The sequence below is a fragment of the Gossypium hirsutum genome, chromosome A10 (assembly GCF_007990345.1).
Source record: "Gossypium hirsutum isolate 1008001.06 chromosome A10, Gossypium_hirsutum_v2.1, whole genome shotgun sequence".
Lineage (NCBI taxonomy): Eukaryota > Viridiplantae > Streptophyta > Magnoliopsida > Malvales > Malvaceae > Gossypium > Gossypium hirsutum.
This window is the reverse complement of record NC_053433.1, coordinates 83,228,395-83,245,462: the sequence shown is the minus strand read 5'-3', so window position 1 is coordinate 83,245,462 and position 17,068 is coordinate 83,228,395. Positions and strand designations below refer to the sequence as shown.

At 31.0% G+C, this 17,068-nt stretch overlaps 1 protein-coding gene across 1 annotated transcript; it reads left to right on the top strand.

The window, feature by feature from the left end:
• The first annotated feature begins 6,841 nt into the window (after window positions 1-6,841).
• LOC107896890 (integrin-linked protein kinase 1) lies at window positions 6,842-16,778 on the top strand. Its single transcript, XM_016822188.2, has 12 exons — window positions 6,842-7,712; window positions 11,453-11,527; window positions 11,632-11,736; window positions 12,356-12,441; window positions 13,311-13,431; window positions 14,121-14,200; window positions 14,432-14,494; window positions 14,612-14,733; window positions 14,845-14,930; window positions 15,255-15,379; window positions 15,625-15,756; window positions 16,517-16,778. Exons 1-12 carry the CDS (start codon window positions 7,296-7,298, stop codon window positions 16,521-16,523), a joined length of 1,419 nt encoding a protein of 472 aa, XP_016677677.1. The 5' UTR covers window positions 6,842-7,295; the 3' UTR covers window positions 16,524-16,778.
• Window positions 16,779-17,068: the final 290 nt, after the last annotated feature.

Genomic DNA, 17,068 nt, shown 5'->3' with positions numbered 1-17,068 from the left:
AATACATCTAACAGTTAACTTGTAATGAGTTATCCTTATTGAACTTCTGGTTTAATTACTCTCCCCCTAACTCATTACAAGTTATTGTTTCTTTCCCCCTAATGTTGGGAAAACTGACAACTCATGTCACAATTAAATCTCAAATTAATTGCTCAAAAATATTATAAGGAAACTCATATAAATATACATTCCCAATATCTTATTATGACCTATGCGTTGTGGTGGAGCAGTTGAAACATATACCGCACATTCAAAAATTGTAAGATGGAAAATTTTTTGTTCTTGACCAAAAATCAATTGTAATGGGGAGTATTTATAATTTATTGGCTTGATGCGTACAACATGTAAATCAATACAAGCATGAATCTCATGCTAAAATAGAAAGTTTTGTTCTCATAAGTAATGGTTTAGCTATTAGTTAGAGGCATTTGATAAACAATTCAGCTAAATCATTTTGTGTGTGAACATGAGTTACAGGATGTTCAACTTTTATCCCAATTGACATGCAATAATCATTGAAAACTTGGGATGTAAACTCACCAACATAAGCAAGATAAATTTTTTTAATTGCATAATCTGAAATTAATCATTTAAACAAGCAATCTCGCAAACGGCAGGTTGCAAGTTGATAACACATGTGATTATTTTGTAGATGCATATACCAAAATCATAAAATATCAAAACCATCCACATGGTGGATGAATGAGCCCATATTCATTTCAGAAATGCAAGACATTAAATCTCAACTTTAACTAGTAAGTTTCTAAGAACCAATTTTTATTGAGAACAAGCAACAAATGAGAATTCTTTAAATTAAAAAATGTTCTGGTTCTTTAATGGATGTCCATATGAATTTTTAATTAATTTTTGCATCATATACGATCCAGGATAGTCTAACTGGTCACGCCAAGTAGTAAACACATTTGTATTAGTAAACTTCTGGTTTACTTTAACATGTGTTTCAATTGTACTAAATTGTAACAATTTGATAATTTTATTATCATTCCTTTTAATTTGTATCCACATATAAGTACTATTGTAACATTTACTACTGGAAATGTCTAAATTAATATGAAGTCTATAATGCCACCAAGTCAATAAATATAATTTCCGAATAATTGTAACCAATATTCGCTTCAGGGAATATGCCAAAATTTTCAAATGCCCAAAAATCTATTAATAGCAAACTTTGAGAGTGGATCTTATTTTCCAAGTGTACAACAGGTATAAAACCAATGATTTTTCATACATAAGTTTTCTCTCTTGCAAGTTCTCATCAGTAATATTTTACCACGTAATTTTAATTGAGAACTTATACTAAATACTGTAAAGTTATACTCACAGTTTTTTTTTAGAAACTTGCAACTTTAGGTGCATCCAACCATAATAAGCTTTAGATAGAATTGTCATATTCTATCGCTCATGAGTAGATCTTTCACAGTCAATTATTTTGCTTTCAACCATTTAATATGGATGATGACATAAGAATATCATAAATATTATAAATTAATAATTAAATCCCCTTTTTTTATCCATATGAAATATAATATTTTTCTCATGCACAATCTCAACATGAGATCCATTACAAATAACTTTTAAAAGTAATGCATTCACAAATTTTGTACTTTTTAGATAGTGATATATTAGCTCTTCTGGAGCTTTCAACTAATTTTGTATTATCAAATATTGGAATAATATTTGTTTGTTTCAGTACCAAATAGGATAAATATTTTCTATCTGTAATGATAGAATTCATTACTACATTTTCATATCATTCCTCAAAGAATATTAATAGAAACAAAATATTTGGGCATATGCCACATATGTAGCTAATAATTTTTCATATCACATTGATAACATAAGTTATCTTTACCTTTTGAAAAGTTATCTTGAGAACTTTCATTGTTCTCTTATTTATTACTATATTCCCTCTTTTAGTGGTCCATGAGTATATCTTTTATTTTCTTTATGTTTACATTCACTTCGGGGAATGCAACAAATCTAGTAGGACGGACTTATAAACATCCCAATAGATTCTTTATTTCATAATTACCATCGCAAACATGCGTGAGATTTCAAATCAAAATCTATCTATGCATGTTGTTATGGTTAGTCTCCAATTATAATAAACAATAAATAAAACATAGTAAAATATACCTGAAGATCTTTAATATCATCGTCATCACTACAAGGTATGAGATAGTTTGAAAATGTTCTTGATTTCATATGGATAACGATATCAAATCTTTCACTATCCTTAACAACAAAAAAGTAAAATAAGTTAATCAAAACAATGATAACATATAATGAAAGAAGAATGAAAAATAATAATTAGATATGAAGTATTAAATAAAAGAAACTTCCTATAAAAACTTTGCATCTTGCCGTCAAAGAAATTGAAAATCATGGAGGATAAATTTGATCGTCGATAAAAGTAACTATCACTTTGAGTAAGATCGTGCTAATAACGTGTTATAAAATAAAGAGAGATGGGGAGAATAAAGAACAAATAAAATATGAAAGTAATATAAAATGTACTTTATAAGATATTCATAACAAGAATAATTTTTTTAATATTATTTTTAATCCTATAAAAATATTGGAGGAGCCTACTTATATTTTTAGGAGAGCTATAATACATATACAAAGGGGAAAATTGTAAAAATCTTAAACCTTGGGGGGCCTAATTATATTTTTGGAAGGGTCATAGTGTAAATTTATAAAGGACTAAATTAAAAATTTTAAACTTTGGGGGGCCATAGCCCTCTGGGCCTCAACGTGGCTCCACCACTGATTATTTAATCCTTTGACTAAGTTGGTGTCACAAGTTTACCAGGCACCAACAAAGTTAGAAAAATTATGAAAATATCATTTTATAATTGAAATAAGTTATATTTTTAAGATTATTTTAATCTTTTTATTTTAAAAAAAAACTCAATAAAAAATTTTCATGTGGTTAGATTAACAAAATATTAGCTTTAACACTAAACCAAAATTTTATTATAATATAATATTTACACTTTAATTTTATTATACATACTTTATTGCTTTCAACAATTGTATATATACATTATTTAAGCACTTGACTAAGTTAGTTTCACGAGTCAATCAGATACCAACTTGGTTAAAAAATTATAGAAATATCATTTTACAATTAAAATAAATTATATTATTAGTTATTGAAAATATTTTAAACATAAAATATTTTATTTCCCTCACATAATGAATGTGACAAAATCTAGTATATTTTAATTATATTAAAAAATTTGAATACAATTATTTAATTTTTAATTGAAATGGATAAATTATAAACTTTAGTTAAGTTATATTAAATATTAATTTATATGAAACGTGATTCATGAAACACAAATTCAAATTGTATCACTCTATTCTCACCCTTATTAATGGTAGAGCCTAGTAAAGAACTAGGGGAGCCATGACCCCCAAGGTTTAAATTTTTAAGTTTTAACAATTTAGCCATTTGTAGATATGCTATGGGCCTCTCAAAAATATAAGTAGGCCCCCAAAGTTTAAGATTTTTGTAATTTCTTCCTTTGTATATATATTTTAGTTCTCCTAAAAATCGATTATTTATATGTTTAAATCAATTGTTATGGTGAAATATTACTTCTTCTTCTTCTTAATAGATTATTTATATATTTAAATTAATTATTATATTAAAATATTACTTCTTTTAAATCGTTGAAATAATATTTATTTTGAATCAATTATTTATATATGTAAATTTATTGTTACATAGCATGTCTATTTTTAAGTTAACCTTTCAAGATTAACATATTAAGTCTGTCACTCGCCCTATATTATATAAAATAATAATAAACCCAAGTTAAAAATTTAAAATTATCGTTACCGATTATTTTTAACATCGTAGGAATTTAGAGTCAATTTTACAGTCAACTCTCGACATGACATGTCCACATGTCTTTACCCCAACTTGTCAACATTGACTATAATGGATGTGATTTGCCCTAATTACACTCAAGCTTAAACCACTGATTAGTGCAAATAAGATCCAACGTTTTCTTCAAATAATTTATTTAAAATTTTATAAAAGAAAAAAAATAGTCACAACACAATTTGTTGAACTAGTCAAACCAATAAACTTATATACATATATATATTATTTTTTCAAAATAGTCTAAAGAGTATCCAAAGGGTCGAATAGGTTGAGATCTTTTTCCTTTTTTTTTTTTGACATCGAGAGCGAATTGTTAATAATGTATTTTAAAATTTGAATTATTAATTAATAATAATATTATTATATTCTATATAAATTTAATTATAAAAATATTTTTTAATATTTTAATATTCCGACCATTCATTTTAGCTCTTAAACATTTATTTTCACCAAAGTTATTTTCATTTTACAAAAATCGAAAATACAAAAGTTCAATCTAATTCAAAAAAAAATGATGTGAGGATTTAATTTTATTTCAAAAAATATAATTCTTAAAATTTTTAAATTTAAAACGATGTCTAGTGATGTTATGGAAAAAGCTAACATTTTTTTAATTTTATGACAAATCTCAGAAAGGTAGATAGATTATTGTTATGGCTTTGTTTGGTAATGAAAGCAGCATTAAAGGAAGGGATGGGCTCTTTGGAAGGACAGCTTTCAAAATTGGATCTCATAATGTCTTATTACTACACGATTCAATCATAGTATAAAAACTAGAACGAGAACACATTTTTTCCTTCAAGGAGGAAAAATTATGGGTAAAATAGGTATTATATAAAAAACCCAAAAAATCTTTAATTAAAATCAAATTAAATTATAATATATAAAAATATATTAGAAGGAAAAAGTTAGATGAAGGAAATCAATTCCGTATATCGGGGGCTTAAATGTGGGCCCAATCTCCCTAAAAAATATTATATGAAACTGACAGCAGGCAATGTTTTTTTTCCGTAGAGTCAATTGTTGGTGGGAGCCATGCCTTGTCATCAGTGTCCCACCAATCCCTAACTGCAGTTCCACTTGTTAAGAGTCGGATATTTAACTTTTGTACTTTTTCTGTTTTATTGCTCTTTGGGCATTGTCGATATTTTTGTACGCATAAATTAAAAGAAAAAAGGGTTAGTATTTGTGTTTTAAAGTTTGTTTTAAAGTTTTAAAGTTTGTTTTAAATATTTGTGGATTTTTTTATCAATAGTCCTAAGATTTGTTTCACTAAAAAGAAAAAAAATCCTCAAATAAAGTTTAAACATCCAATTTTGGATTGTTTTGATAAATCATTGTGGAATCTCATATTAATATTTTACTTACTATAAAATCTTTTAAGAAAAGTGAAATAAGTAGGTAAATCTTAGGTTAAAATTATTAAATTAATTTTACTTTTTTAAAATTAAAATCGTTAGATAATAAATACTTAATAATACAATTCTACACAATAATATATCTTTGAATTAGCCATCTATATCTCATAGTGATGTATCGATTATTAGTACTTTTGAATTAATTATTTATACTTCAAGAATATATATGAATACTTTACTCTATAAAAATTATTTTGATTATTGATCCCTAAATATCGATATTTAACCACTAAAATATTTAAACCTACTTTAAATTGACAATTTTAAAAATGTTTAAAGAATTTTTTTAATAATATTTTCACAAAATAACTTAAAAATAAATTAATAAACATTACCATCAAATTCAAATAATTTACTAAGAATAAGTGTATCTTATTTGCCCATACCATTTATTATATATACATTAGGTATCGTATTATATTTATGACACTATTTCATATTTACGTCGGCCGAAACCAAACAACTAAGATTATCTTAAGGGGGCGACACGTGCTAATATGCTTTAGTTTGAAGAGGGAAAAAGATCACATTAGAATAATGAAAGTGACATTAAGCTTGAAGCATGTACAAAAATGAAATGTAATATTTTTCTATAAATATATTATATTCTCTCCATTGACGATCACTTATTAATTTTAAGTTCCACACACTGAATAAGTAATAATAAATAATAATAATATGTTGTTTAATTATCATAAAATTTTATATTATTAATCAAAAGAATAATTTTATGCAACATGTCATAAAAAGTAATTTTTATATACATTATTCAAAACTTTTAAATTAAACCTTCTCCATATTATATAATATTATTTTTAATATTTTTTATAAATAAAACGTCATAAAAATAAAAATAAATATTAGAAATAACTTTGAAAGAAAAATAATAATTTAGATATTATATTATCTCTCACATAACAAATTTCATCTATCATAAGAATTTCGTTTTTCCTACCCCTAAAAAAATCGGTTTTTTTTTATTTTCTAAAAAAATAGTTAATATGTAGTATTTTAGTTTTAGAAAAGAAAAAAAATCAAAACTACTCAAAAAATTTAGTTTAATGTGAATGCTATAAATTTTGATTTTGTACAATTTTATATATAAATTTTTAATTTAATTTAAGTTTAATAATATTATCAGTTCAGTATCAATTTATATTTATATATAAATAATTATATTAATCAAATACAAAAATAAATAAATAATTTATTTATTTATTTAAATAATAAAATTGACTTAAGATCAAAATTTTATATGTATAATTATACTAAATCAAAATTTATATTTTAAATATTGTATATTAAAATAAAATTTAAGTGTAATTTTAATATTTATTTTATTTTAGAGAAAAAGTCAGTCAAAATCAAATTGAATATAGTGATAGTTGAATCTAGATGTAATTATTTATATTTTTTAGAAAAATAAAAAAATCTCTTGGATAACATTTTGAAAATTTTTACTCATTAAAAAGTAAAATATAATTATTATTGAATTTAATTCAAAGAATAAATTATAGATTTTTTTCGGCATTTGTCTCTCACAACAAACACAACGTTGTACGTTGTAATAAGATAGACAGCACTATCAATGAATATTTAGGTGAACGCCATTTTCGGTGGTTTCGTGGGTTGAAACAAAAAACAAGCAAAGGAGAAAAACCAAAAGCCAAGTTTCGACCATCGTTTTTTTTGCCTTGATTTTCTCTTTTCTTATTAGGCCCCCTGCGCTTCGCTCGGATCTCAAATCTTCTATCCTTCATCTCCTCATTCAGGCTTCGGCTCGATATCGGGATCCCTGAGCTTAAACTTGCTTCTCCGTTTTCTCCCCCCATTTGGCTCTCGATCGTCCGAATCCAGATTTACTCTTCACATTCCCTTGTTTTATCGATGATTATGTGAATTGTGTTGCTGTTCCAAATTTCTGGATTACCCTTTTAATTTTATCTTAAGAAACCACCATGGCATTAGCAGATCAGTTAAACCGGGGAATCTCCCGCCAGTTCTCTACCGGGTCAATGAAACAGAGTTTCAGCCGCCAGTTCACGCGGCAGACATCGCTGGACCCTCGGAAGAACAATCAAAGATTCAGCTTTGGTCGGCAGTCGTCGCTGGACCCAATTAGGCGGAGTCCCCTCCACGATGATATGGCGGTGCCGGAAAACCTTGACGCGACCATGCAGCTGCTCTTCATGGCGTGTAGAGGGGATGCCAAAGGAGTGGACGATTTGTTGAATGAAGGCGTTGATGTTAATAGTATTGATTTGGATGGCCGTACTGCTTTGCATATCGCTGCTTGTGAAGGTCATGTTGAGGTTGTTAAGCTTCTTCTTGTTAGGAAGGCTAATATTGATGCCCGTGACCGTTGGGGTAGTACGGTACGTTTCTTCTTCTTCCTTTTTTATTTATTTATTCATTTTGTCTTATTTTTTGTCCGTTTTCTTTTAATCCTTTATTTGTTCGAATTGTGGGGAAAGTTATTATTTATTTGCAGGTTTCAACTATTTCATTGTTATCATTGTGATTAATCATCTTTATTGGTCGGTTTTGTTCATACAACTTATTGGTTTTGAACATGGAAGTTTAAAGATGTTATTTTGTTTCAATGCTTAAGCTATTTAGCTTTGATTGAATATTGGGATCTCGTGTGGTGTGGTTTAGGGGAGAAAACAGGTAGTAAATTAACAAATTAGGGCTGAACTATGAATAGGAAAGAAGATGGACTCTAGAAAACTTAGGTTATAGAAAACCTCTAATTTTCTATTAATTCAAAGACTTTCATTCTTGCAACTAGGCCTTCTTGTAAACAAAGTTTTGTTCCTATTCCTAAGTTTAAATCCTAATGATAGTAGCCGTCTATAATATATCCATACTTAGATAAATATTATAAGATAAAACTGTCATAATAAAATATTGTAATAAAAAGAAAAGCTCCTGTCTCATCTCCCCTGTTTGAAAAATTCAACTCCGGTGAGAAAAGTTTCACCACTTCAGCATAATTTTCTAGATCGGCTCTTTGCAGCCTCTTCTCCATGATTAATATCTTTAATGACTCAACATGTGCCTTTTCATCTTGTTCATTCTTTAGTTTCAATTCCATCCCCAAACATTGCTTCCAAACTAACTCCATATTCCACTATATTTGAGTAAATCTTTCTCTTTCAATAAAAAACCTTGCTGCATGTTTTCATCACAATATTCTCTAGTGGTTTTGAGTTCCACTACCAAATCCTTGACCTTTGTTTCTCGAAACTGTCCAAATGCAACTTCTTGATTCAACCTTGATACAAGATCTGTCATGCTTGTTTTTGCTGTAGCTAGCCTCCATCTTTATTTCTAGACTTCTCTATGTCATTCACAAACAACATTAAGGGACTGGTTTTCATTCGATGCAACCACAAAAAGTTCATTAACAACCAGCTTCTGAACATCACCTCCAGAACTGTCCAGGCATAGCGAGGTAGCAGCACAGAAGAAACCATGATCTTCACAAAATCCACTAAGGTCATTGCCCTCAGGAATAGATCAGTTAAACCTGACCTCAAATTCCATTTGCATCAAAAGCAAGAACTACTTTTGCCCCAAACACCAATTTTTGCCCCCCTTAAAGCAGATTGTAGAGAGGAAAATCTTGAAGGTGGTGTGGCACTTGTTGTATCAGCTTCTATGCTCTGTGCAACACTTTTTGCATATACAGATGCCCTTTCAGCCCTTGTAGTTTCTTTCACACTATTTGCTTCTCTTGATGTTGATCTAGCTCCTAAATATGCTCTAGCATAATAGCTTAGTTCCACATAGACATCTACTGTGGGAACAAGCTGTGACTCAATTTTTCCGCCCTCATAATCATGAACAATAACAGCTTTATTAACAACAATAAAACATGTTATGTCCTCTCTTTTCCATCCCCAAAAGTTGTAGATCACAACAATCAAGTTATTTCCATTAGACAGGTCAGTATCTGATGCAAGGCACTAAGGTATATTCAGAAGTGGACACTACTGGAAATTGGTGGTTGAATCCCCATATCCCGTGGATGACTTCGCATCAGCTAAGCAAGTGAGTGAAGATGCAACAACCTCAACATGATGTTTAGCAATAAACCGAGTATCTGCCAATGAGTCTGTATTTGGCCTCTAATCATGCTTCCCTTTTTAAAATTCAAGTTGCCTTGCTGCCAAATAGTAGACGCTTAGTATTCTAAAATAAAATTTTAAAGTTGGTCTGCTTGTAAAGCATCCTGTCCAGTAAGCATTTTCACAATCTGGTGAAGACTCATATTTTGTTTTAGTCGGTTGCAGCATTGCTTTTATTTGGATAAAATAGTTGCATGCGAACTTGGCACACAAAAGCATTGTACAAAAAGGAATGTACCTTACATGTGCAAACTGACTTTCCTGCATTCCCCTTCCAACATAAACTCTAGGCAAAAGTTTAGAGAACAAATCCACGTTGATGGTTGAGGCTCATCAAAATAAGATGCAAATTCGGTTGCCAAGGAAGATGGTCATGCAAAATCATTAATTGAAAGTCCTCATTCATGCCTTTTTCTCCGAGATTCTCTCCTTTTTCTGAGGATATTCTAGCACAGTCTATTTCACTTGAAACCACTGGAACCTGATTTTTAGTTGCAGCTTTGAAAAAGTTAGCTTTCACGTTGGATGCAAGCTGTTTTTCTTCCAAAAACTGCATCACTTTTTGCAGTATTACTTCCCTCCAACATTTCTTGCTTTTTCTTGTGTTCAACACTAAGTTTCTCCTAACAGAATCTGTTTTGATTGTAGAAACAGAATCAGTTCTTTTTACTCCAAAATTATCATTGGATGTTGCGTCCCTTGACATATCTAGGAGATTCTTGATTCGCCTCCAATCCTCTCCTTCCACTAAGGTTGTGGTTGTCAATGCATCACAAACGATCAAGGATTCTTCCTCGATTTCTTCCTAAAGCAGATAAACTTCTTTATTTCCTTAGGATATTCATCATAGATTGGTTCTAACTTCTAACATATCATAATCTTTCTCGTCCACATGCACCTTGTCATGGAAATCATTAACTTCAATGTTAATTCCACCCTTGTTTAATTCAAGAGCATACACTAACTGCTCCTCCAATCCATCTTGTACCGCATGATCTGCGGGTCCAGCATCAAGAAAGGAGTTCTCTTTCTCCCCAAAATCAGATTTTTCATTGAGACTACATTCCGGTATGTCAAATTGTGGGCACCCTTCAGAGTCTCCATCAAGGTTCCCTTTTGTTCCTGTCGCGGTCAAGCATAAACTGCAGCCGACAATTTCAGTCACACATCATAGCTAGCCAATTCTGCTTCTTGACACTGATTTCGTCTTCCTCGACCACTAACACATCCAACCATTGCTCAATAGCAAACCCTAATATAAATTCTAGTATCATGTTATTTAAGTAAAGTTATAATTGGAGAAATTATTTAAACAGATCATTTACTTTACTTTCCACATCTTAATCAAAAAAACAAATGTTAAAACTCCTTTCATTTCCTTTCCTGTATTAATTTTAGCTATCCAAACAAGAAATAAATATTTCTTTACGTTCCTTTCACCTTGTTTTCCCTCCCCTTCCCTTCCTTTCTTGTCTTTTTTTTTTTTAATTATCCAAACATAGGGTTAGGGAAAACCTAAGAAGAATAATAATAATGATAATTATTATGGCTGTAAAGCCAACAACTTATTTATATAGACTTCCATTCTTGCAAGCTACTAAGCTTTCTTGCAAACAAAGTTTTACCCCTAGCCCTAGGTTTAAATCTAATGATACTCAATAACCCTAGCCATCTATAATATATCGCATACTTAAATAAAATATTATAAGATAAAATTGACATAATAAAAATATTATAATAAAAAGAAAAGCTCCTGCTGGAAAATCATTCGCTCTTGGTTTTGGCAAATTAAGATGAATAATTTAGGGAGAAAAAGAGGCAGATAAATGTGCATAAGTCTGAGATTTAATATCAGCCCAAAATTCTAATTTTAATTCCCTTGATGATACCACATATAGCAGATTACCTATCAAATGCAGTTTGATTTATCATGATGTAAATGCATGTTGATTATGTTAGTATTTTCTTTTTTGTATGGGCAGGCAGCTGCGGATGCGAAGTACTATGGAAATATGGATGTCTACAATATTTTGAAGGCCCGTGGAGCCAAAGTACCTGTATGACCTTAAACTTTCTTCTTCCATATAAACGTCAATTCCGCTTTTGCTTGTTATTTATGCATGCATGAAGATTGCTATTTACATATTTGCTGTGATATTAGAAAATCAGGAAGACACCAATGGCAGTCACAAATCCTCGAGAGATTCCAGAGTACGAGCTTAACCCATTGGAGCTTCAAGTTCGGAAGTCTGATGGTATAACAAAGGTATGGTTCTCTCAACTTACTTTTATTAGATTGATTTACTTGGATGATCATGTATGGTCCAAAGTGAAAGATGATCAGGTTGATGTGCAGATAGTATCTTATGTTTCATGTATTCTGCTGGAAAATGATTAGGCTAGTTTTCTTTTGCTAGATTCGGATCTCTTTTCAGTTTTGTTCCATTTTCAAGTGGCATGATGCTTTTCTTTAAGGTTAATTGTGACTTATTTGGCATTAGATTGGATGTTACATGCATCCTCCATTTTCTTATGGTCTCTGTATTTTCGTCATTTGTTAAAACAACCTGTCATCTTATATTCTTTGTGGTAAACCATTTTAGATTGCCAAGACAGACTAATGTATCAGCTCTGCATTATCTCACTCAAATGTTCACCAAACTTGCTTCTTTGAGCAAACTTTTTTATAGCCGTGACTGACTTTTAGGCAGCTACAATTGTTGTCTCTGGGGTTGATGCACAGGTCTGCATCGTGATGAATATATATTTATCATTGTTTGGAAGTTTAGAAGATCTATCAAATGCTCTTTGTTCTTTTTATATTTAATTATTTATTTGTTATTTTATATAGATTGTTAACATATCATACATAAATCACTTGCCAGGGATCATATCAAGTTGCAAAATGGAATGGCACGAAGGTAGCTGTAAAGATACTAGATACAGACAGCTTTTCAGACCCTGAAACCATGTATGCACTTACCTTGTTTTCTTTTTTAGATGTGTTTTACTCATGTGAATGAAAACATACATATGTACTGTGAACATTCCTTGGCTGTTTACACTTTCTTGGAATTCAGTGACCCTCATGCATCATGCCACTTGCTTGTTTTTGTCTAGATGCCAATGCAGCAATACATTTGTGTGTTTCTTATCATGCTTACGTCTGGAACTGCTCATATCCTTTTTTCTCACTTTTATGCATGTTTTTATGGGCTATGCAAATAAGCTTGTCTATAAATGTTTCAAACTGTTGACCATATGATTCCCGAACAAGGTAAGAAACAAGTATGATTTGCTATTTTCCTTTTAATTAGCAGATAAGTTCTGCAGTCTAAATTTCAATGAGAAGAAACTAAGGGATACTTATTGGGAGCAAAAATAGTCTAATATAGCTCTAGTTCTGATATAATTAATACTGAAGAAAGATGTAAAAAAAATTTCTAACAGCCTCTGGATGCTAAAGTGCTTGGTGTGTAAAATTTTGATGTAGTTTTTACCAAGTATGCATTCATTCATTCATTCATATCAGTATCTTCTCTCAATTTAATTGGGGAATATGCATGAGTTCCTTGAATAATTTTTTATCTGGTATAATGCTACCAGATGTGTTAAATGCATTCAGTACAAATTTTGAGGCTACATGGCTAAGTAGATGATTTTGTTGTCTCAACTTCTATGGTGTTTAGCACATGTTTATTTGGTTACTGCACATTTCTTGTTTACTGAGAGTTGTATGATTTTTCTAATTCTTGTTAAAGGGATTTTAGGATTTCTTTTTGTTTATCAATTTTCTTGCGAAGCCTAACACAACTATATTCATATATATTCTCTTAACAGAAATGCTTTCAACCATGAGTTAACTTTACTAGAAAAAGTTCGACATCCTAATGTGGTTCAATTTGTTGGAGCTGTTACACAAAATTTTCCCATGATGATTGTTTCAGAGTATCATCCAAAAGTAAGCATGTTGCCCCCCCCCTCTCTCTCACTTCCTGCCCCTTGACTATCTTGCCTGTATTCATGTTCTGTCAATTAGTCTATTTTATATTTATGCATGATTCTACGTTAAGTCATGATTGAAGAAAAACATGCAGCTTGTCCATTTAGAGAGAAAACGTGAAAAATGAGATGACTAGACAATTAACATAACCTCCAGGACCTAAAAATTTTCTCCCATATACTTTAGGTGGTGCCGGAATATAAAAAAACATAAGCAGAACAATTGACTCTAGGTGGGGGTGGGGGGGGGAGATCAGGATGTATGTGCATTTTGTAACCAAGATCACTATATGTTGCCTGTGTGGAGAAAGGAGGAATCGAGTAACAACTTATCCATTTCCTGGAGTGGCTCCCTCTTTAATGGGCGTAACCTCACAACCATGTTCAGTCAGTTATTGATTCAACTTTGTTTCTTTTTACTGCATTTCTATGCTAGAGCTTTTGATGTTTCAAATTTTTTGCACATATTATGCAGCCTTGAGATGGCATGTACTTTAAGCTTTTCTGGCATGTTTCCTTTATTTGGTTATTGAAATGTGTTCCGCACCAGCGCATTGTTCCATCAGATTCATTTGCTTTTTCGGAGAAAGTCTTTAGCGTTTTACTCACTAGATTAATATTGATATGGTTATTATCCTTCTATTTTAGGGTGACTTGGGAAGCTATCTTCAAAAGAAAGGGCGTCTATCACCATCCAAAGCTTTAAGATTTGCTCTTGATATTGCCAGGCATGTTTTTTTTTTTTTTTTTGAATTATACTTCAAGAATAAATATTGTTATTATCACTTTAGTAATCAGAAGTCCTATTTTCATCTATGCTAAACTCGGACAATAATGTGCTGAATATGCTTTTTCTTCTATCCTACACATCCTTTATATAATATTGGATGGAACTGCTTCTGGTCATTTATTTCTCCTGATTCTTCACTTTACTGGCTGTTATTTTCTTGATTTATCAGGGGAATGAATTACCTTCATGAATGTAAACCAGAGCCAATTATTCACTGCAATTTAAGGACAAAGTAAGGCAACCACTGTAGAAGTAGATATAATGCTTGCAGAAACAGCAAGTGATAATTCTTTATTGTACTCATTGTGATGTACTGTTCTTTAATATTTGAAATTTGGTAAGGTGCCAGAAATGTTTTGATGGATAATGGAGATCAATTGAAGGTATCTGGATTCGGTTTGTTAAGATTGACACAAATATCACCTGACAAGGCAAAATTAGCACATCCAGACTATTATGTTGATCCATCAAGTACGTTTTGTGACAAAAAAAGTTCTTTGGATGTTTAATATAAGTTCGATACATGTATTCTTTCTGCTCACGGTAAAACTGTGACCAATAATTTGGTTTTTCTGATTGCAGATGTATATGCAGCACCAGAGCTTTATAAAAATTTGGTATTTGATCGGAGTGTTGATTCGTATTCTTTTGGTGTCATTCTATATGAGGTACACAAATGAATGTTCCTTTCTGATTAAAGGCAGTTTGATTGCCTTCAATAGTTTCATTCATTGTTTCTTGCTGACATTTTCTGGATATGAATGTGGTTTTTATTTTCCTTCTGCAAAAATCGGATGCTCACCTGTTTCCCACATTGTGATAATTTCTGATGTAGTTCGTTCTGTGTGTTAGTTAGAGTGAGATTTATGAGACTAAGATGTCAAGGTGGGGATTTTTGGAGGGGGTGTATTTGTTTGGACAAATTAAAGCTGCTTTTTATTTTGATAGTCGGTATTAACTGCTTTTTCTGTTTTGTTCTTGTATGAGTTTAGATGATTGAAGGAGTAGTGCCTTTTCATCCCAAGCCTCCTGAAGAGATTTTGAAATTGATGTGTTTAGAAGAGAAGAGACCACCTCTTAAGACAAAATCAAAAAGTTATCCTCCAGAATTAAAAGAGTAAGTTTGGTGTTTGAGATGATGTGCTTTCTGGCCTCAAGTCAGTTTATTGAATTAGTGACTGGGTTTTTTTTTGTTTTTACGTATTTGTTGTTTTATGTTCCGTACACCTTTAATTGAAAAGAAAAGCCTAGTTTGTTTATATTTCTTTCTTCTCAGAAGAAAAAAGTGCAATGTAATCTAAGGCTAATCTAGTTCTGAACATGCAAATATCCTAGGTTTACTAGATTGTAATGTATGAACAGGTTAATTGAAGAATGTTGGCATAGAGAAGCTGTTGTTAGACCAACTTTTTCAGAGATCATTGTACGATTAAACAAAATAGTTGCCAACTGCTCAAAACAAGGGTGGTGGAAAGATGCTTTCAAGCTGCCTTGGTATGCTTCTATTACCAATTTTCACTCACACCCAACATTTTCTGATTCTACCTTTGAGTTTATCTTTGGCCTCTTAGAAAAATAGGCTGTTTCTACGTTGGATTTCTGATTGAGATGCCTTAAGATTTCTGATTGTTGTCCATTTGTTGCTAGTTGATTAAATGCATTATTTACTCTAGATGCAAGTTTGATTTCATTTTTGTTTATCATTCAAGAAAGTAGGGGAGGTAGTTAGAAATTAGTTCTAACTTCATTATGTGGGAGTTGAAGCCATGTGATGTCTGTAGACACCATTTCCATGCATGTGCTTATAGTAAAGTAGCATCTTCTTCAATTTGCGATAGACAATTGCATTGAAACATGCATACATACACACACAGAGACGTATATATATTCGAAATGAGAAGTTCCATTTTGATACACATGGACATGCATGCATGCACTCTCACACACACACCTAGTTAACGAGCAAAGGGTGAATGGAGAGAATTTATTGGTGTCTCGTTTTACTGAAGAGGGAGTTTGTTGCAAAAGCAGGATATATAACCTGAATTTGTTGATGATCTCTATTGCTATTACTTTCACGACCAAGTAGGGTGGCTTAGGAGACTAAATTCTTGTACTGAGAAAATGGAAGCACACATTTAGTGTTCAAGCATTAAATCCTGGGTAGACTTAGCTGTGCAAATGTTGTTATTCCATAGTTTTGGAGTTCCCTTGGTAATCTAACGCGATGTATTTTACATGTGATTGTTGGCAGGAAATAAGGGGAGGGAAAATGGAGAAGCGGATGAAGATTTTGAGGGAATTTCAATCTCGGGTATTTGAAGCTTCATCTTAAATATTAGAACGTACAAAATCCGGTTGAAATTATTAAAAGAAGTGACCTTCACTTTCCCTTTCTTTCCGTCAATGAGCTGAAGTAGTTCCTTATGTATGAATACTGTGTGAAAAAAGTAGCCACAAATTGAAAATTGCAAATCAAGAGAATGGCATCGACAATAAAATTGTAGTTTTAGTTTTGCGTGTTTTCTCCCTAAAGTTACAAGTTAGACTAATTTTAACTTAAATCCACAAATGAGATTACCTTTCCATAACTAATTATAATATATTTTGACTTTTATTTTTATAAATACCCTTAACTATTGTTCTTTCCCCCTCTTTATTATTAAACTTTAATTTGTGAATTAATGTTTCAACAACTCCTATAATGTTTTCAAATTTGTAATATTTTTCATGTAAATTTTTATTTTTATTTGGAAACGGGTGTGACTCATGCTATATTAAGTTAATTAAGATAATTATTAATTAT

Coding starts and splice junctions, on each gene's coding strand:
- LOC107896890 (XM_016822188.2), top strand. CDS start 7,296: ATGGCATTAGCAGATCAGTTAAACCGGGGAATCTCCCGCCAGTTCTCT. Junction 7,713..11,452: donor GTGACCGTTGGGGTAGTACG/GTACGTTTCTTC, acceptor TTGTATGGGCAG/GCAGCTGCGGATGCGAAGTA. Junction 14,734..14,844: donor CTATTATGTTGATCCATCAA/GTACGTTTTGTG, acceptor TTCTGATTGCAG/ATGTATATGCAGCACCAGAG.